This window comes from Cervus canadensis, chromosome 9, assembly GCF_019320065.1.
Source record: "Cervus canadensis isolate Bull #8, Minnesota chromosome 9, ASM1932006v1, whole genome shotgun sequence".
NCBI lineage: Eukaryota > Metazoa > Chordata > Mammalia > Artiodactyla > Cervidae > Cervus > Cervus canadensis.
Window position 1 is genome coordinate 72,119,938 of NC_057394.1, and position 22,317 is coordinate 72,142,254.

The 22,317-nt window shown below is 37.2% G+C and overlaps 1 protein-coding gene across 4 annotated transcripts in view; it reads left to right on the plus strand.

Moving 5' to 3' along the window:
• The window catches only part of TRPC4 (transient receptor potential cation channel subfamily C member 4), a 184,855-nt gene that overhangs the window by 142,983 nt on the left and 19,555 nt on the right, over positions 1-22,317 (plus strand). For all 4 annotated transcript variants that reach the window (XM_043477366.1, XM_043477367.1, XM_043477365.1 and 1 more), the window contains 2 exons: positions 8,197-8,336; positions 18,296-18,609. In XM_043477366.1, coding sequence (XP_043333301.1) covers positions 8,197-8,336; positions 18,296-18,609 — 454 coding nt within the window. The remainder of the gene's footprint in view (positions 1-8,196; positions 8,337-18,295; positions 18,610-22,317) is intronic.

The following is a 22,317-nucleotide window of genomic DNA, read 5'->3' on the forward strand; positions in this document are numbered from 1 at the left end:
GCCTTTTGAAAGTCAGTAGCGCAATAATTTTTTATGTGATTCAGAGAGTTAGATATTTAATGTCTATCCTCTGAACTTCGAGGAACTGTGATATATCTGAATTGTGAGTTTTTGTTTTGACTCTTAGGAAATCTTCGAGGTCATCTAGTTCGAACATTCAATTGAAGTGTCATGTTCTTGAATCCATCTAATAAGAACAGAGTCTGCTCAGTATTAAGGAGCTCCAGGTTAAAATCGTGCTTTCTATCGAGCTGCTAACTGCTGCTTCAACACTCCTTCCTGGTGGTCCTCCTCCTGCCCTCAAACTCAGTGCTGACTAGTTAGCAGTGGGTCCTGGTGTCTTTACTCTTTTACATAATTATCCATAAAGTATTTGAAATTATCTATTTTGGTGACTGTTACTAATCCCATTTGGCTTTCCAGTCGGGTAGAAGCAAAACAAGAGATATGATTTATTTATAAAGGGAAATAAAATATAAACACTTTTGTTGGTTAGCAGGTCTTTTAAATATGTTTTATTTTAAAATACATACAAAATTTGAAAACACCAGAATCACAAATTCATAGACCTGGAGTGACCTTTAGAGGTCCAGTGAAACAGGTCTCCACTTATTGCTAGAATTCCCCTGGAGTATGACTGATTGCTGGGGGCTTCCCTGCTGGCTCAGTCGGTAAAGAATCTGCCTGCAGAACAGGATACCTAGGTTCAATCCCTGGGTCTGGAAGATCCTCTAGAGAAGGGAATGGCAACCCACTCCAGTATTCTTGGGGCTTTCCTGGTGGCTTAGATGGTAAAGAATCTGCCCACAATATAGGAGAGCCAGGTTCTATGCCTAGGTCAGGATCATTGCTTGAATCTCCCTGGAGTATAACTGGTTGGAATCTTAACCCTGAAAGGTGATCCATTGCAGTTTGGGGACAGTTGTGATTGCCGGAAAATCCCCTTTACATTGGGCAAGAAGATTCCTTTCTATATCTTTCATATCATAGATCCAACTTCTGCTTTCTGGGGCAGACCAAAGAAAGTGTGTGCAGGACAGTTTTTCATGTCTCATAGCATCTATTGTGATGACTGATTTTCATAGGATTTTGATAATTCAAACAGGAAGAGTCGTGTCGGGCTTATTTATACCATTATGGTAGAATTATACTTCTTGTTGGATTCTGTCCATAGAATTCTGTGATAATCCAAACCTTTCATTTTTAGAAGTGAGATAACTGAAATCTAGAGATATAGGGCTTCTGGCTAAGATTACAAAGCTGATTACTAGTTGAGGTGAGCCTCACTCACCTATTATTATCATTGTGCTTCTGAGGAAAGTATACTTGAACGTATTTGTTCAAAGATTGCAATGCTTATATGGCCTCATCTCTGGGAATTGGCAAAGTTTTGAACAAAGCAAAACAAAGAAAATCCATTGTGAAATCTCTAGGAGCACTGCCTAAGGAGACTGAGGTCTAGTTCTCATTTTTCTATTAAGTAGCTTTAGTCACATGACTTTTGGGGGCTTACTTCTCTTAGGTACTTTGCAGTTGCTTGCTGGATTCTCAGACTGTACTTGGGTTTAGTAGGAAAAAGCACCACGAATGTGGGAGGGGTGAGTTTTTCCATGGGTATTGAGCATTTTTCCTCATTTCCTCATTGGATAATATAAATTGTAAGTTTCCCACAAACTCTAAAATCAGTGCCTGCATCACATCTTTTTCACATCTGATACATTCCTTTCTTCAGAAGGAGGATGTAATCATTATCACCTCCCCAATTATGCTCAACCTTATCTAGTTCTCAAGAGAGATTTACTTATGAAAGAAATCTCAAAAGGAAGATATAAACAACAAATCTAGAATAAAGCAAAGATTTACAGCAGACTCTAAAATGCACTCTGTAATTACTTTAATTGAAATCAGTTCTTATCTGGGTTCTCAACTTAAATGTGACAAAATTTAACAATAAAACTTTATTAATAATACTAAAATATTGCAAGTTTTTCACCAAATAATTATGAGCATCAAGTCTAATATACTTTTCTTTCAAAGCTTCATTGTAAAAATTTTCACTAACACATCTATCAGCAATATATCACAATTTATTTATTTTTAATCAGTCTCTCATAATTTTTGCTGCCTTAACATTAAGTTGTACCACTACTTCATCTCGGCTTTTTTTCTCCCCCTAGGGCACAGATATATAAAATGTTGACAAACACATACACTCATATGGTACCAGCACGATCACCATATAGGACCAAGAATGGCCCAGCAAGTCAAATTTGGCCCTTTGCTAGTTTTTATAAATAGTTTCATTATAACAAAGCCACACTCATTCATTTATTGTTGCTGTTGCCCAGTTGCTAAGTTGTGTCCAACTCTTTGTGACTCCATGGACAGCACGCCAGGCTTCCCCATCCTTCACTAATTCCCGGAGGTTGCCCAAGTTCATGTCAGTAGTGCTATCCAACCACTGCAAAGCCTAAATAATTTATTTTCTGGCCCTTTACAAAGTATGATGGTAGTTTAGGTTGTTATAGATGTACTTTATCAAATCAAGACAATTTCCTTCTAGTCATACTTTACAGAAAGCTTTTGTCATGAATGAATGTTGAATTTGGTCAAATGAATTTACTGGACCTATTGTAAAGATTTATTGCATCTAATGGAAATATTTTTTTCCCCAAAATATCTATTGATGTGATAAATTACATTGATTGATTCTTAAATATTGAAACAACCTTGCATTTTTAGGAAAGATGGCATTTGGTCATGACATTATCAGTTTTATATGTTACTATATTTAATTTTCTAATATTTGTTGAGGATTTTGTGCATATTCATAAGGATTATTAGTGTATAGTTTTCTTTGTATTATTTTTGTCTGACTTTTTCTCAGAATAATACATACTTTTAAACATCTTTTTCCTTGTAATTTTGTATTTCATTAGCACTGGCATTATTTCTTTCTCAAATATTTGGTAGAATCACCATGAAAAACTAGACCTGAATTTTTCTTTGTTGGAAGGTTTTTAACTATGAATTCATTTTCTTTAATGAATATAGGACAATTCAGGTTACTCTATGTCCTCTTTGTGAGTTAGGTAGGTTTTGTCTTTCTTTCTTTTTTTTTTTTCATTTAAGGTTTTGTCTTTCAGGGAAAATGTCCAAATCATTTATGTTGTGAAATTTATGAGAATCAATTTGTTCCCTTTATTCACTTGTTATCCTTATAGAGTCTATAAGATCTATATTCATTCCCATCATTCATTTCTGATATTTATCGTCTCTTCTCTCTTTTTTCTTGATCAATTCTAGCTAGAATTTTTTCAATTTTATTGACCATTTCAAAGAACTAGATCCTGTTTTCATTGATTTTCTCAAGTTTTATATTTTAAAATGTATTGATTTCTGCTCTTATTTTTTTTTAATGTTCTTCCTTCTGCCTGTTTTGGGTTTAATTTGCTCTTCTTTTCATAGTGTCACAGTTAAAGCTGAGATCACTGATTTGAGACCTTTACTGTTCTCTAATTAAGCATTCTACTTTAAGTACTGTGTTAACTGCATCACAAAATTTTTAGTTGTATTTTCACTTGTCATGATTTCAAAATATTTTCTAACCATTCTGTAAATTTCCCTTTGACCAAAGTTATCAGAAACATATTATTTAATTGCAAAATATTCGGAGATTTCAAGATACAATTGATACAATTTATTATTGATTTGTTCTTTACTATGGCCTATCAAAGGATTGTCATGCAGTTATGTTTTGCACTTTTATCCTATTCGTCCATCTCTTTTAAATAGTAAATATTTAAACATTGCAAATGTATAAATATGTTGACGTTATATAGTCTGTCTTGGTGAATGTTCCGTGTGCACTTGAAAAGAAATGTGTCTTCTGCTATTAGACTGTTGATAGTGTTGTTCAAATTTTCTATATTCTTTCTTTAATTTATTTTTTAACTGGATATAATCGTTTTGCAATGTTGTATTCGTTTCAGCTGTACAACAACATGAATCAGTCATATGTATACATATATCCCTTCCCTTGTAGCCCCGCACCCATTCCAACTTCTAGGTCAGCACAGACCACTCAGCTGAGCTCCCCTGCGCTTTACAGCGGCTTCCCACTAGCTATCTGTTTCACACGTGGTAAACGTGTTTATGTGTTTATGCCACTCTCCCAATTCATCCCACCTTTCCCTCCCCACTGCTGTGTCCACAAATCCATTCTCTACCTCTGTATCTCTATTCCTGCCTTGCAGATAGGTTCATCGGTACCGTCTTTCTGGAACTTCTATATTCTTATTAAACTGGTTTGTGTACTTTCAGAGAGGGATATTTAAGTCTTTAACTATAATTGCACCTTTATTTATATTTAAGTTCAATGCATCTTGCATTATCAGGTTATTTTGTCAGCTGCATTTATATTTAGGACTGATCTGTCTTCTCAGAGATTTGACCTTTTTATCCTTATGTTTTATTCCTGTACATACATAGTAATACTTCTTCTGAAATATATCTAGTCTTAAATTAATATAACCATTTAAGCTTTTTTGATTAATATTTCATGGTATCATTGTTATTCATTTATGTTTGGCCTATCGAAGGATTGTCATGCAGTTATGTTTTACACTTTTATCCTATTCATCCGTCTCTTTTAAAAGTATGTTTAGAGTTTATCTTTCATTCAATGCAGTTTTTAATATTGGTAGATTTTAAATCTACCCCATTGTTTTTCCCATTTGCCCCATCTGTTGTATTTTTCCTTCTTTTCTATCTGTTCTTGGATTGCATTTTATAACACCCTGTTTGTTTATATTTTTGACTCTTCATTTATGCATTTAAACATATTTTGAGAGAATGCATTAGGATTTACAACATAAAATTTAATTTGTCACAGTCTAACTTCAAATAATAATTTGCTTTAGATGTAGTGTAAGAACCTGTGACACGGTGCTTCTCATTCCTCTTTCTTGTCTTCTGTGCTGTTGTCATGTGTTTTAGTTTTACATATGTCATAAGCCACAGTACAGAGCTACTGTTTTTGTTTTGCCTTGGGCAGTCAATTATCTGATAGAGCAATTCAAAATAAGAAAAACATCTTTTACGTTGATTTTCATTTTAGTAATTTCTGAATAGAGATCCTCATTTCTTTTTATAAGCCTAAATGCCTATCAGTTATGTTCTGCTTTAAAAAATAACCCTTTAGCATTTCTTGGAGCATGGGTCTCTGTCTGAATTTTTGATTTTCTGAAACAAGTTTTTCGTTCTCTTTTATTTATTAGAGATATTTGTGCTGTGTGTAGAATTCTGGATTGACTTCTTCCTCTTTTCAGCACTTTAATGATGTCACTCTGTGTGGTTTCAGACAATCCATTTGATATCAGTCCTATATTTTTTCCTTTATATGCAATGTGTCTTTTATTGCCACCAAATCCCCTTCCCTGATGCCTTTAATCTCTTTTTGAACAGGTTGAGTAATGATGTATCACGGTGTGCATGTGCTTGTATGTGTGTGTGCATGTGTGTGTATTTTGTTAGGGTATTTATTTATACCTATGTAGAAGCCTAGACAGAAGTGTATAGCATTTATGCTTGAAAATGGGTATGCCTTATCTGTTAGGACATTAGTGAAGGAATTTGAGGCAGTAGAGTCAGAAGCTGAGCTGGATTTGTGTTTCATTGTTGCTGCAATAAGTTTCAGGCCACCATATACAAAGACTGCAAGTCTTTGTACCCCTCTCTCCAATTCATGGGCTTCCCAGGTGGCTCAGTGGTAAATAATCTGCCTGCTAACACAGGAGGCCTGGGTATGATCCCTAGGTCAGGAAGATCCCCTGGAGAAGGAATGGCAACCCACTGCAGTATTCTGCCTGGGAAATCCCACAGACAGAGTACCCACGTGGGCTACAGTCCATGGGGTCACAGAAGAGTCAGACATGACTTAGTAGCTAAACACCTCAGTTCACACATTGAAATCCTATCCCACAATGTGATGGTTTTTGGAGGTGGAGCCTTTGGGAAGCAGCTGGGTCATGAGGGTGGAGTCCCCACAAATGGGATTAGTGCCCTCAGAAGAACAGACCAGAGAGCTAGCTCACTGTCTTTCTGCCAAGTGAGGACACAAAGAGAGGTCAGAAGTCTACGACATGAAACAGGACTCTCACCAGAGCCTGACCCTGACACTCTGACCTTAGATTGTAGCCCCCAGAACTATGAAAAGTAAATTTCTGTTGTTTATAAGACCGCACATCTGGAGTGCTTTGTTATAGCAGCCTGAACAGATAAAACATTTGGGAGAGAGAATTATTCTCAGAATTCCTTCTCTACCCCAGCTTCTGGCCTTCCTCCAGCACCTGTGCCTCTGAGGGAGTTCATGTCCAGGTGTTTGTGATCCTCCAGTGGTTGTCAGCTTCTGCCTCTTACTGGGTGTTTATCAGCCCAGTGATGTAAGGCAGAAAGCCTGTCTGTTTTCCAAGCCTAGGGTCAGACTTAGGTAAGCCTATGCCTGGGCATCGGGGAGCATCTCAATGATCCAAACCTTCCTTGTCATGGTGGTAAAACTGTGCAGGTTGCATGCAGAAGGGTTTCCCAACCTTCCCCTGTTGGTAAGAAGCATCTAAGGATATTGGCATAAATGTTAGTCCCAGTTCTATTTTCTGCTTTTCCCAGAGGACTTCTTGGGGTGCAGGAGCCTGGATAAAGCTTTGTGCTTCCTCCCAGAACCAGGTTCTTGAGCAGTGTCAGGATCTATGGAAATTAGCTTACAAGTGAGTGGACACCCTCCTTGTAATTGTGTCCCAGGGGTTCTGTCCTCTCTCAGTAGCTCATGCTCAGCTGTTAGAGATTTGTTTAAGAAGTTTTTCTGAACTTGTCTTAATCTCTTGTGTTGATATGGTGTCAGTGTCTCTCACCCTGCCACCTGACCCAGGGGAGTGAATGCTCTCCTTGTCACTCTCTTTGCAGCAACTGTTTTCTTTGAAGTATAGGCTCCCTGGTTTCTCACCTCTCTGACAGATTCATGAAAAAATATGATTCTATATTTATATGACTTTTTCTTGCTTTAGGACAGATATAAAACTCTGTGCTAAAAAAAAAAAAAAAAACTCTGTGCTATCCACATTGGTATCAAACTATCATTATCATAAAAGGGTCTAGTTGTTTTCTTGTTTTAATGTAGTTTTAAAATCATACTTATCTGAAAAACGGCAAAGGCCTAAAATTAACCCAGATTCACCCAAAAGAGAATAAAGTGTATGTTGTTGGGTTAAAAAAAAATAAAATAAAATCATACTTATCCTTTTCATATTTCCTGATTCTAGATATCTTCATATTTTCCCTTCTCATTATGAGGCTCTAAAAATAGATTTATAAAATTTTAATAAGATTCTGGAAATAAAGATATACAGTGATATGTTATAAGTAATTTCTAATATTTAAAAATTTAAAACATTTCCTATTAAAAACATGACCATAGTCAAAGGAAAGGGATTTTTTATTTTCTCTGGATATAGCTTTAGAGCTATTACTAGAAGTATGAATGTTATAATCGCTTTTTTAACAGAACTGAAATCAGATCTCTGAAAGTGCTAACTGCTTACAAAAACACAACAAAGTACCCTGGTCAGTGGTATTAAGACAGTTATGTTCAGTGGATGTAAGAGATCCAAGTTCAGCCCCTGGGTTGGAGAGACTCCCTGGAGTTTGCCTAGGAAATCCTATGAACAGAAGAGTCTTGTGGGCTACAGTCCATGGGGTTGCAAAGAGTCAGACACGGCTGAGCACACATACATTCACTAGACACAGTTTTTTCATAAATCTTTGAGTCATTTTGACTTGGGAAGAAAAATATCTTCAAGTATCTGTTTACAAATGACCATTATGATACTTTCCATGAGAAAGATATAGAGGTAGAGAGGAATCCCAGTTTGATTCAAAATTTCACAATCTTCTGAATTTATCAAATAAATAAAAAGAAAGTGAAACTACCTCAAGAAAATTCTTTACAAATTAGCAAAGAATCCTGAAAGTTTTATAATCTGACTGGGACTCAATTATTATTACCTATAAAAATAGGTGTTGTATTAGAGTGACTATATAGTCTCCTGAAGTTCCAAGATTTTCTAATTCCTAATTATGTATCTCTGTTTCTAATGATTTGATTGAAAAACCACTCTTACATGAATCTTTCTATAACTGCAGGTTTTATATGGGGAGAGATTAAACAAATGTGGGATGGTGGACTTCAAGATTACATTCATGATTGGTGGAATTTAATGGATTTTGTGATGAACTCCTTATACCTAGCAACAATCTCCTTGAAAATCGTTGCATTTGTGAAGGTAACTATAATTTACATTATTGGTAAAGCAAAAGTTCTGTTAAGTATTGATAATATTCCATTGTTATTATTTTTATTAATAATGCTGCCTAGGGCATTATCTGTATGTGAAATTCATCATCTCATGACTTTCCTGAGAGATAGGAATATAATACATAGATAATGCACAGCTTATAGTCATAAAACAAATTTTAATAGACATTTAGAAATTGTCACCCAATTTCCTGGTATCTAAACTGAATGATGCCTAAAAGTGATTCACAATAGCTGCTCTCAATTCTAATCCTTTCCATTTCTAATGAAAGTCTACCTCGAACACTGTTCAAATTTTTGCTACCAGAATCTATTTTTATCAGTTATAACTAACTGATAAAATTACACAGACAGATCAAAATATTACTCTCTTAAAGCATTGAAATTATTATTTCAGTTTAAACTAATATAGTTTGATATAATTGGAGCAGAATATAATTCTTTCTCCTCACCCCACTTAAAGTGACAGTGCTGAAATCTCACACACCCATTCCTCCCCCTCACTTCATACAGCATCAGTCTCATCCCGAACCACATAATTTACGTAAAACGTTTTTGTTCTGCAGTGACAACTGAGATTATTTTGTACTTTGGGGGATGTTTTTTAAACCAAAGTATGATCGTGTCCTCCTTCCTGCCTTTCTTTTCATTCCTTCCTTTTCTCTTCCTTTTTAAAAAGTGTGTGTCAAAATGATGAGTGAATTAGGAAAACATAAAGTGTTTAATTGGACTGTACATGAATAATTCATGCGATCTAATGATCTGAGCAAGGAAATGCTAACACAAAAGTGAACTTTCATTCATTTAGTCTTGTTCTAAGTCGGCTCCTGAAATGTTCAGCTGTTAACAGGGTCAAAATTGCCGAAAGTCGTTTCCTTAATTGTTCAATTAAAATGTTTCCAGCACTCATCAAAACATTCAGAAAAAATGTTTTCTGACAATTTCATGGAAAACTAGCTATGTTTTAAGAATGGAAATGGTTTGATCATTTTTTTCTATCTGCATTAAGAACGAATTACCTTGGGACTTTCTGAAGATGACAGAAAATATTATGTTAACCAAGGAAGTTTTGCATCTGTGTAGGAGATGGATATCTATTTTGAAGTGCATATCTTCCCAATTCTTCTTTCCTCTGTCATGATGTATAGGATATCTACAAAGTTGTTTTGGACATCTTTTTCCCAAAAAGTAATATATCTGTTTTTTTGTGACCACGTACAGTTATAAAATTCTAGTTCTACATGACATATCAATTCTTCTCATACTTTCAGGTGCTAAGAATCACCTGAAGAACTTGCTAAAAACAGATCCCTTTTCTTCATTCCCACAGATCAGGAGTATTGGCAGGGGCCTAATTTTGCATTTATTGCAAATTCATCAGCTAATTTTGAAGTAAATGGTCTAAGGAAGACATCATGAATACCCCTGGGCTGAAAAATTCTATTTAGCAGCTCAAAAAAATATGGGTTTGATGCCAAAAGGAACCTCTCTCATATAATATTTATATTAAGAAACATTTTATAGATCTCATCTATATGGTATTCGCTTATAGTACATATATAGTTTATATATAAGAACTCTGGTATATACTATGTGCAGTTGTATAAATTAATAAACACCTGTGTATTTGGGGCCTCAGTGGTTTCAGATACTGGCTTTGAATTTTCATAAAATGAGGTAAATTCTTGATGTGGAATATCTGGTTTCTTTTTTTTTTTTTTGGAATATCTGTTTTCATACTAAAATATAAATATTGTTCCTTATACTGTAACATGGGAAATTTTATGTTAAAAATTCAACTAGGGACTACCCTGGTGGTCCAGTGACTAAGACTCCACACTTCCAATGCAGGGGGCATGGGTTCAATCTCTGATAGGGAAACTAAGATCCTGCATGCTTCATATGGCTAAAAGAAAAAAAAAATCAACTCATCCCAAGTGATGAAGAAGAAAGAAAAGAGAAGGAAAAAAAGATGGAAAAGTACCTAGAAATAACCTCAGATGAACTCTTTGGGAAATATATGGATTGTTTATGCACTTTGGTCATAGGAGTTCAGCTAGGATTATAAACATAAATGATGAAAAGTTCCTCCTGAATGACTAATTTGTGTGCCCAAACCTGAGTTTCATGGACAGTTTTTAAATGGCTGCACTTTAGACCTGGGTTTCCTGGGCTCAGTTTTCTCCCATCACTTACTAGTTATGTGAACTTGGACCTCTTTTTTCACTTCTCTGTGCTTCACTTATAAATAAGGAATTTCTGCCATATACCTTTAATATGAGAAAAACATGAGTCGATTAATGTATTTAAAGTGCTGGTAACCGTGCATGGTTAGTTCTCTCCTTTCTCTTCTGCTGCTGTTTCCCCCTCCTTCATGTACTCTGAGTCCACTGGCCTTGCCTCTTGCAATGTCTTTATTGTCATTTGCTTTATTTTAGTTGAAATAGAGTTTCATGTCTGAATTCACACTGCCTTTACCACTTGTGAACTGTCTGATTTGGGGCAAGGTATTTCATGTGGGCCTCGACTGTACTATCTTTTAAATGATGATAATAGCAAAAAAGTACTGACTTTGGGAGGCTATGATGTCATGCTGATTTGGCGACTCAGCCTTCTTTATCATCTTTTGTTCTATCATTCATTTTCTCATGCTAATTTTTAATAACATAATTTATGATTTCAGGAAAAGAAGCATTATTTCTGTACAAAAATAGACTACCATAAATGAGGCAAACAGTCATTATGTGAATCAAACAATGAGAATTTATGGAGTCACATTAAGAAATTGGCTTTCCATCTATTTGTTGACAAAGCAAAGACACTGGCGATAAAGCCCCTGCCTTCAAGCAGTTCACAGAAAGGAAAGAGAAATGCACATGAAGACCTTACAGTGTGATAAGGTCTACCACAGGGACCTTGGTGGCATCATGGAAGGAACTAAATTTGGCTGGCAGTGTCTTGAAATGATTTAGAGGACAGAGTCAGTGGGCATGTATTGTGTCCATAAACATTCATAAATATCCCTGGGAGAAGAGACACAGCATGCATAAGTCTGAGTGTATAAAGGAGGTCACTAATTCAGAGGGATGGTCCAGGGAACTGGGGCAGGGCAAGGATGGGAAGGACTTTCCAGATCATGCTGTACAGTTTGAATCCTAAAACAAAGAGGAACCATTAGTGAGGCCGAAACAGAATGAGTCAAATGATGATGATTGCCTGAAGTAGAGCAGTGGATGCAGGAGAAGTTAATAGAAGGTTGGCTTTGGAAAAAAAAAATAGGAGGTAAGATCCGCAAGACACGGGATTTGTTATTATGAAGGCTGGGATCATAGGTGGGATCCCAGGATGGTCTTGACGCTGCTCCCCAGTAAATAGTTCACTTCTGATGGTGCAGACAAGATGACCAAGGAGTTATAACTGGTATCTCTGTTGGAATTGCCCAGGTTCTATCTTCTGATACGGGTGCATAAACGGTAGCAAAAATCTAACCCTTGGTCATCTGGATCAAGTGATGGATCCAGACCAAATGAACTATCAGTCCTTCAAGAGGGAGACCCTTCTGTAACTGGTCTGTAGGGAAACAACCTCATAGAATAGGTCTAGCAGAAGGGCCATTCTTATTTGGTTCATCCTTTTGCAATTTATCCACCTGGAGATTTTTTTTTAACATACAAAAGGGTCCTTTTGGCCAAAGCTGTGATCTGGGCTCTGATCCATACTTGGTATGGCTACTGCCTGTACCACTTCTTACCAGTGTGATTTGGGACAAGTTAACCTATGCCTCAACATTCTTCTCTGTAAGATGACAGGAATAATCAAATTCCAGACAATGTTTGTGAGGATCACATTAATAAACACATTTAATGCCATAGAATAGAGTTTAATATAAGCACTCAGTTGTTTTTTATTTTTATTAAAATGAAGCAGCATTAGATTATACAAAGAAAACACAGAAGTTCACGTGACTTTAGGATTCTCCTCCTTCCCCACAAGGCTTTGTGGTTCTGCCTTATTGCCTTGATTCATTGGCATTTCACAGCTCAGGGATTGTAGCTTTTTAAATTTTGCTTTTAATTTTTGAAGGAGAAGGTTTGTCAATCATTTCTTGTTCTCACCATGTATAAAAGGTTAAGTCAATCTAGAGCTTGTTGATGTCTGGGCGCACTTGGAAAATTTTAGTTTATCTTCATTAGGAATCGTTTTCTCCTAAATATTACCCAGTCCCTTTTCCTATGTATAATTTGTCTCTTATGTCTATCTTCTGTCATTTGGCAGAAATGATTGCAATCCTATGCCTCATCCATTGTGTAAATAATATTCTCAGAAGTCAAAATGATTAGGAATAAGACCATTTCTTTCAATGATCTTGCTGGAATTTTTCATAGCACCATTCTTCTAAATAGTATATACCTCATTGGTCCCTCTTCTTATCAGCCAGAAAAAAGGCGAATGTTTCTATTTCACAAATGTTACAACTGTAGCGAATTCTCCAAATCATGAACTTTTCTAAATATTCTTTAGTTTTATGACAAAGAGCTGTAGATATTTAAATCTGAGTTGTATAGTATTATCTATCACAGTAGAAAATCATATGCCTTCCTATTGTCTTTCACTTCTTAATTATCTAACCAGTTTGTAGAAGGGGAAATGTTTTCACCTTATAAATTAAGCATTAAAACCAGCATCTATTTTTTGTTTAATTTTATAGGACAAATGTTTTCACTTTGCCTCAACTTAATTATTATTCATTTTGAGTACTTGACTTTTATGAGTATGCATCAGACTCTAGAGAATATAAAGATGAACTTTTCCTATATTCAAGGAACTTAGGACCCACTATTATGATGCAATCCGTCTTCCTCTCCTAACACTTCTGCTAAGGTGTTCATGATCTGGCTTCAGCTTTCTCTTAGAGTTATCACTATTCCCAAAGCCTCTGCAACCCAGCTATATTAAGATGCTCACATTTCTACAAATGATCCATCTTTTCTAACAGTCATACTTTAGAATATGTCTGATTCTCCACCCGAAAATTCTTTTTGAGTTTCTGTCACATATAAAACACTCTATTAGATGTCCAGTACCAAAAACACATTAGACAAAGCTCTTGACATGGAAATCTGACAACGAACTCAAAGGTAAATATTCTGTTTTCTAGGTCTGCATAAGAGCAAGTTCCTTACAAAGACTCTAAATAGAAATGGAGGCTAAGGCAAAGTCAAACTATGGTAGGTTTATAATTTATAAGCAAATACATGAGAGAAAAAGGAAAGCAGGGATTTCTGGTCCTCAAAGAGCTATAGGTGTATACATATCTCTTGATTTCTCTCTAACATGGAATTACCAGCTCTGGTCAGCAGGATCCTAGTGTCCACTCATCTGTAGTACAAGAGAACTTCTCAAAGGAAAGATAAGCACTGCCTATTTAGTGTCTGTCTTCTTCATTGTATTGTCAGCCTGCATGGCATGAGTTATATCTTGTTTGACTACCACCCTGAAGATATTGCCTGACACAGAGCATGCACTCAACACATATTTGATAAGTGATTAATAGCCAAAGAATCAAAATAATTAGAATTTAAATCCATTTTCTAGATAATGGGTCCAGTATTCATAGAAAGGCATTTTGGTGAGAATGTGAGGGTAGTTTGGACAATGGCCAGAATAGAAGGTTTGAGCCAGAGAGAGCAGTAAGCACCTAACTGGGTACAAATGGAAAGTCAATCTCAAAAAGAAGTTAAGTCCCAGGTTCCAGAGGCTTCGTGTGACATGTTGGGAAATGGAATTTCATCGTGAGGACATTGGTGTCATTCAAGAACATTAAGCCAGATTGCCTGATTGGTCCTTTTAAAAGATGATCTGGAGGAAATAAATGATTGTAGGGACAAGATTCAAGGCAGGGACAAGAGTTAGAAGGCTATTATAATCATTTCTGTAGGGAATAGATTTCCTACAGAAGTAGATTTCCTACAAAATTCCTTTTGTAGGAAACTTTTTTAACAGTGAGGATACCAATGTAGAGGAGTAAGAACATATATAAGATTTTGGTTTCAAAGGCTGGGAGTTTGCTAGGAAGGACTCTAGGATCAACCTCAAATGCTGCCTTAGGTAATTTACTGCCATCCACTGAGATGAAAAAGCATGAATTGTGAAGGTGTTTGAAGATGAAAAGTGGATGAGTTTCAATTCTGACCTGTGAGTTTGAGACACCCATGAGATATTTAAGAGAAAATGTCAAGAGGCAAGAGAATATAAAATATGAATGTAAGTGCAACTTCTGGGCTGGAGTTGAGGAATTGGGAGTTTTAGCATATAAGTGACAACTGAAATCACAGAAAATATCCAGGGAGAGTAGAAAGAATAAGAAGAAAAGGGGTCTGAGAAGTGAACTCGATATTTAAGGTGCAACTGAAGAAGCAGAGCCTGCTAAGGAGATTGACAAGCATCATCACTCTGGCTGGAGGCAAACATACAAAGATGAAACATGAGTATAGATCTTGTGAATAATTTTTAGAAAATAAAGCCAAATGAAACTTTAAAATTCAAGATAATCTTTTCATTCCTAATAGTAGGTGTGGAAAATATGTTTAATCACTGCAAAATTACCACTTTTCTGTACAGAGTCACAGAATAGCTTGGTTTGAAAGCAATTTTTAAATTGCTTCATAAAATAATGCCCTTCTTTAAAACCTGACTGAAATGTACATAAATGTGAATGGCAGAAGAAAAATTAAAGAGTAAAGTTTAAACAATGGAATCAAGAGAGAATTCCTAAAGTTTTATATCTTGGTTTATTGCTAACAGGAAACAAGGTTTCTGGGTCAGAAAACAGATAAATTCTTTACTTACAAAATAGCCTTCACATTGGTCCCCCGTGCTCCAGGCTCACACAGGGCAACAGAAGAGAAGCCAGATGTGTCCTCCACAAACATGAGTTTGTATCACAGAACAGCAATTGGGAAATAATGCATCTCAGAGCTTATGGAGTAAGCTGGGCCTGCTGCCCATATTCCCCCCTGGAGATGGAAAGAGAAAGACCTTAACCTAAAGTGAACAAGTTCTCTCTGGGGAGGCAAAGGTCCCTCTGGATTATTACCCTTAGACTGTAAGCAGATGGTTCCAGGGGAGATACTTCTCAGTCTCTCAGGAGTTCCCTCTTTAATTGCCAAGTCTTCATTCAAACATCCTTTAACCCTGTGCTTAGTCGTTGAGTCGTGTCCAACTCTTTGCAACCCCATGGATTGTAGACCGTCAGGCTCCTCTGTCCATGGAGGATTCTCCAGACAAGAATACTGGAGTGGGTTGCCACGCCCTCCTCCAGGGGAATCTTCCCAACTCAGGGATTGAACCCAGGTCTCCCACATTGCAGGAGAATTCTTTACCTTCTTAGCCACCAGGGAAGCCCTTCTTTAACCCAAATACCAGCAATGTTTTTCTCAGGACACCCCAACCAGGTATAAATGTGGACATATTCACATAGCATTGTTTCTCATCATTTATCCAGAGTGCTGGACCCTGAAACAGTCTTGGATAATTATACAGGGGCAGAAGCTAGCATCTCATTTGCAAAATGGAAACCATCCTCTTATGATTTTGCAAGGCCCAGCTGAGAGAATTTGCTAAGAAGGATTCTAAAGTACATTAAGTCAATAGTAGAGCTGGAGTCAGTGACCATGTGATGATGGATTTTACATCCTACTGGCTCAAACAGGCTGTGATGCCTAGAACAAGGAATGGCATCTCCACTAGATTCAGTAACATCAAAGGATCCTTCAAGTTTGAACAACAAATAATCTCTATTCATTGCCAGTCTCATTAGAACCAGATAGAATGTATCACTTTCTTTTCTCTTTTCCCATTGCAGTTTGTGTTCATCTCTCAGAGCATTTTTATTATAATTATCTTTTCCTTTCATCCTCATTTTTCCATGCATGAATACTTGATGGGATAAAATGTCTCTTGAGCACCTACGACCTGCAGAGCATTGTGTTAAATGTGGTGAGAAATTCCAAGAAAACAGTTACATCTTTAAGAATGCTTATTGTTTAGTATTTTGTACATTTTGAGGTATGGTCCTCAGCCATATAAGTTAAAAGAGAGAGAGATGATTAGCCATCAACAGAACGGTAGATATTCTCTACTAAAATATGTGTGTCTTTCCGTGTACCCCAATGTTCATCGCAGCAGTGTTTATAATAGCCAGGACATGGAAGCAACCTAAATGCCCATCAGCAGATGAATGGATAAGAAAGCTGTGGTACATATACACAATGGAATATTACTCAGCCATTAAAAAGAATACATTTGAATCAGTTCTAATGAGATGGATGAAACTGGAGCCCATTATACAGAGTGAAGTAAGCCAGAAAGATAAACACCAATATAGTATACTAACACATATATATGGAATTTAGAAAGATGGTAATGATAACCCTATATGCAAGACAGAAAAAGAGACACAGATGTATAGAACAGACTTGTGGACTCTATGGGAGAAGGCGAGGGTGGGATGATCTGAGAGAACAGCATTGAAACATGTATATTATCAAGTGTGAAACAGATCACCAGTCCAGGTTGGATGCATGAGACAAGTGCTCAGGGCTGGTGCACTGGGATGACTCACAGGGATGGGATGGGGTGGGAGGTGGGAGGGGGGTTCAGGATGGGGAACACATGTAAACCCATGGCTGATTCATGTCAATGTATGGCAAAACCACTACAATATTGTAATTAGCCTCCAACTAGTAAAAATAATTGGGAAAAAAATAAAATATGTGTGTCTTTCAAGAGAATGAGAGAAGGAAGGTGAATGTTATCTTAGACTTTGAAGGAAAAAGTGGCATAAAATACGGGGTAGCGGAAAGGAACTGGAAAGAATTAGGTGAGGTTTGATACTGCAAACTGTTACTCTAATACTCATTACAATGAATCAAGAATCTTAATTTTTTTTTTCTTATATCTTCAGTCCTTAGCTATTTTATGCTGAAGCCATGCGTGGGAATCCTTAAGAAGAGTTATCAGGATTTAAAAATAGAAAATAATTTCCTTCTAGTTCAAACTTGATTGTTTTAAATTGTCACTCAAGCAGGCGTCTGAGTGTTGAACAAAATCAAGAACTTCTGATGTATTTTCTCCCCAAGGGGATTTTAAAAAATACTATCTATTACTTTCAAGAGAATTAATTAACATTTGTAAAGGTCTTTGGTATAAAATGCAATATAAAAAGAATAGAAATATTCTGATGGTACTCATAGAGAAGTAATTTTTTTTTCCTACATGATCATTAGGGAAAACATGCAGTTGTCTAGACATTTTTAGTGATATATATGAAAGAGAGAATGTAACTTATTGTTCAGTTCTTATACAGGTGTAATAATAGATGTTCATAATGTAGCATTTCAACATGTGTTTGATCTTTTCTTGATAAGGATACAAATCTACTTTAAGATTACAAGGGATAAATTTCAATGTGCTCTTTCTATAGCCTGATATCAAAATAGTTTATAGCAGTTTTCCTTTATAATGTAGTTTTCTTTTTTATTATGATATCTCTATTTTTCCCAATATAAAATCAGACTGTTGTTTTTTTTTTTTCCTATATAACACTTTCCTTTTCTTTTTTTAATGGTTCTATTGCAAAGATCAAGGACAGATGTAATTCACAGATTAGCAAAGACTACAAATGACAAGGACAGACTAGGAAGGTCGCTTTGATTAAAGCTCATCCCTTATAAGTTCCTTTAGTAAATTTCTTATTTTTGTGTAGATTAGAAGTGCTGCCACCTTCATGGAATACATCGGCTTCCTGCCAATAAGTCGTGGTGCTGAAACTACCTGAAAAAAATCATCCTGGCCTGGGCTTGACAGATTTGTATGTATGTGTTTGTTCCATATTTTATTTTCTCCTTGTTTCTCTCTTTTCTCCAGTACAGTGCTCTTAATCCACGTGAATCTTGGGACATGTGGCACCCCACGCTGGTGGCTGAAGCTTTGTTTGCTATTGCAAATATATTCAGTTCCCTGCGTCTGATCTCACTGTTCACTGCAAATTCTCACCTGGGGCCTCTGCAAATATCTCTGGGAAGAATGCTCCTGGACATCTTGAAGTTTCTGTTCATCTACTGCCTTGTGCTGCTAGCATTTGCCAATGGCCTAAATCAGTTGTACTTCTATTATGAAGAAACAAAAGGGTTAAGCTGCAAAGGCATACGATGTGAAAAGCAGAATAACGCCTTTTCAACGTAAGTCTCATGGACTTTTCTCTTGGAAATGTCGGTAGAATTTAAAGGGTATTACATTTTGAAATTGAACCATGACAAGTGGTTGCAAAGAAAAACTGTGCTCAGTGGGGAAAACAGAGATATCTAGTACATCTAAGTTTTATTAAAATGGTCTTTTCTTTTAAATAAACTTATATAAAAGATAGCTACGTATATTGTTTTAAAAGGTGGAACAGTGAAATTCCCTGGTGGTTCAGTGGTTAGGGCTCCATGCTTCCACAGCAGGGGCCACGGCTTCCATCCCTGGACAGGGAACTAAAATATCACATGTCATGTGGCACCACCAAAAAAAAAAAAACCAACAACAGCAACAACAAAAACATTGCGGAGAGAAATTAGAGAAGACCTAAATAAATGAAGGGGCTTCCCTAATACCTCAGTTGGTAAATAATCCACCTGCAATGTAGGAGACCCGGGTTTTGATTCCTGGGTTGGGAAGATCCCCTGGAGAATGGATAGGCTACCCACTCTAGTATTTTTGGGCTTCCCTTGTGGCTCAGCTGGTAAAGAATCTGCCTGCAATGTGGGAGACCTGGGTTTGATCCCCGGGTTGGGAAGATCCCCTGGAGAAGGGAAAGACTACCTACTCCAGTATTCTGGCCTGGAGAATTCCATGGACTGTATAGTCCATGAGGTCACAAAGAGTTAGACACAAGTGAGTGTCCACTTCAAATAAATGGAGAAATATATTTTAAAAATATAAAATGTGGAGTAGAAAGGAACCTGTATCTAGTGACAGCTTACAAGCACATTAACAGATAGAATTTATGGAAAACCAATCATGGAAGAAAATCCAAATGCTTTTCAATTTTGCTTAGGTGTTTTCCAGATACTAAAGTCCCTTCACGTGTCTCTGTTATTCTCAGGTTCCCTTACCCAAAGTCTAAACATGGGGAAATAATTCAAACTAGAGACCTCGGGCTAACCCAGGCCATGATTCTGATGCGCATAAAACTCTCTGTGCCCTTACAGCTGATGAACATCTGGTCTTGTCTGGTGTCAAGCTCCTGTAATTCTCACAATCAGGCTTGCTGACAGCACACGTTCATGGCCATAGTGTTTCAGGCTCACATAGTCCTAATAATACGTGCCTGTGTCTACTTTCTTCCCGCTGTGATAAACAGTGAATTAGCAGATGAATTCGGAAGTTAGGTGATCTTCCTCTCCACAGTAACCAAGTGAACACATGGTCATTTGGTAGATGCCTTGGAAAGTCAGATGGCCGTTCATTGGCCATTCTAGAATTTTATGTAATCTAAAAGAGTGCAGTAATTTCTCCAGTGGGAGGAAATCAGTAACATCCTATAAACTAAATTACTTCTGGTTGAGATAGTCTTTTTGGCTCAGTTTTGTATTTGTTTTATCTTTGATCCCAGTATTTAAAACCCCACTTTAATCCATCAACATCTGATTATTTGCACATAAGTTTTCATTGCAGTCTTAGCTGCCTCAGATCCATTCAGAGATAGATCTGATACAAACCACGAATCATAAAGAAAACAAAAATTCATCCCAGATCCACCTTGTCACTTCATCACTTGCCCCAGCCTCTTTATTCTCCTGAGCTTAAGCAATTTCTCCAGTCCGACCAATTTGGCCAGCTTTGTCATCTTCCTCTTCTCACCAGTTCAGCAGCGATTCATTGAAACCCCTTGCAGCAACATCCTGGTGATGAATGGCTTTGGACTGTGTCTCAGATTTAATATCAGAACTTGTCTTTCTCCACTCACTTATGATCCTAGACTTGGCAATCTGCCCCTGGCAACAAGGATAAGGGATTCACAGTCATAGATCCCACCAGCCTCCCCACTTCTTAGACTCAAATTCTGCCTGTAACAAAGTTCCTGGATGTTGTCTGCCTGCTGATTGGCCTCCTGGACTTCTGATGGAAATAGAGACCCCTTTTCCATGCGCCATCTTTCACAGCTCCCTAGTTACTCCGTACTGTGTGCTCCAACACAGACTGCTTGCTCAGACCACCCTGTTGATATTTGCAGCCATATCCTTCTGACTCCATGCTTTGTCTTCCATAAAAACTTCCACACAGCCCCTAGAACTGAGTTTCCTCCTCAGGTCTGCTTTAATTCAGGGAACATCTGTGGTTCCAAGACCCAACCCATTTTCAGACATCTTATTCATCTGCAGTTAACAAGGGTTCTACCTAACCCCATCCTAATTTATGATCCATGAGATTCTCAGAAATCTGCTTGCCCTGTGACTGGTTTTGTGGTAAATGCTAACGTGTGTTGTGTGTGCGTGTGTTCAGTCGTTCAGTTGTGTCCAACTCTGTGACCCCATGGACTGTAGCCCACCAGGCTCCTCTGTCCATGGAATTTTCCAGGCAAGAATACTGGAGTGGGTTGCCATTTCCTTCTCCAGGGGATCTTCCCGACCCAAGGATCAAACTTGCGTCTCCTGCATGTCCTGCATCGACAGATGCTTTACCACTCTGCCACGTGGGAAGCCCCAAATGTTTATATATTGTGAGCTAATTTAAATATGTGTCTAGAAAGAATATGGCTAGAGAATCTGATGCAAAATATTTAATATAAATTTTATTCTAAAATCAAACATGTTAAGTAACCTGGCTTATGTATTATTTTAGCATATACTGACTAATGATTTTTCTCTATTACCATAAAAAGCAACCAATAAGTGCATATCAGTCAAATATTATAGGTCCAAATCATTCGACACCAGTAAATCAGGTGTTCTGCCTGAATTTTTCCCCAGACAGCAGATGGTAAATCTGCAAGCAACAAATTATTTTTGTTCAAAGTTACAAAGAGTAACTAGTATGATTTCTTTTTTTTTTTTTTGGCCATGCTTCATGGCATGTGTGATCATAGTTTCCCAACAGAGATTGAACCCAAGTCCCCTACATTGTAAGGTGGATTCTTAACCACTGGACCACCAGGGAATTCCCACAATGATTGCTTTTCAATATTAATCTGCCTTACTAACTATCCTTCGACCCTGTTCAGTATCTCTGCAAAAACTCATCTGATAGATTTGGCCTTATGTGTCTAAGAGACAACTTCTGTACTTAGTTCATACCGCTAGCCCAGACCTTTCTCCCTAAGATCTGTAAGTCCAACTGTCTTTTGAACAGCTCTTCATGCAAATGTCCTAAACACTGAAACCCAATCAAAGAAAACTCATGAGAGTCTCTCAAAACATTTCTCTTCCTCTTCCTCAACTCCTTTTCTTAGTCAATACTACCACAAACCATCCAGATACTTAAATCAAAAACTAGATCCCTCCGTCCCTGCACCCGCTCCACGTACAATCTGCAAATGTCTACTCCTGCTCTTTATCATCTCAGGCCCTCTTCCCTTGCTCACTCCCTCTGCCTAAATCCAAGTTCCCTGGCCCCTGGTCCCTACCTTCCTTGATATGTCTCTGTCCCATTGCCTGCATGATCTTTCTAAACCAAAGTCTTGACACTCCTGTATTTAAAATATCTCAATACTTTCTTGTTCCTTATTGGATACAGTCAGATTTCTTAGCTTGACATACCGAGTCCTCAGTGATCTGCCCCTGGCTTCCTTTTTTAGCTTCATCTTTTCTCCATTCCCCAATAACACGTTACTCTTCAACATTTTCTAATGGGTTAAGCTGTCCCTAAAAAGATCATACTATTCTCTCATCTCAGAATGCTCTTGTTCT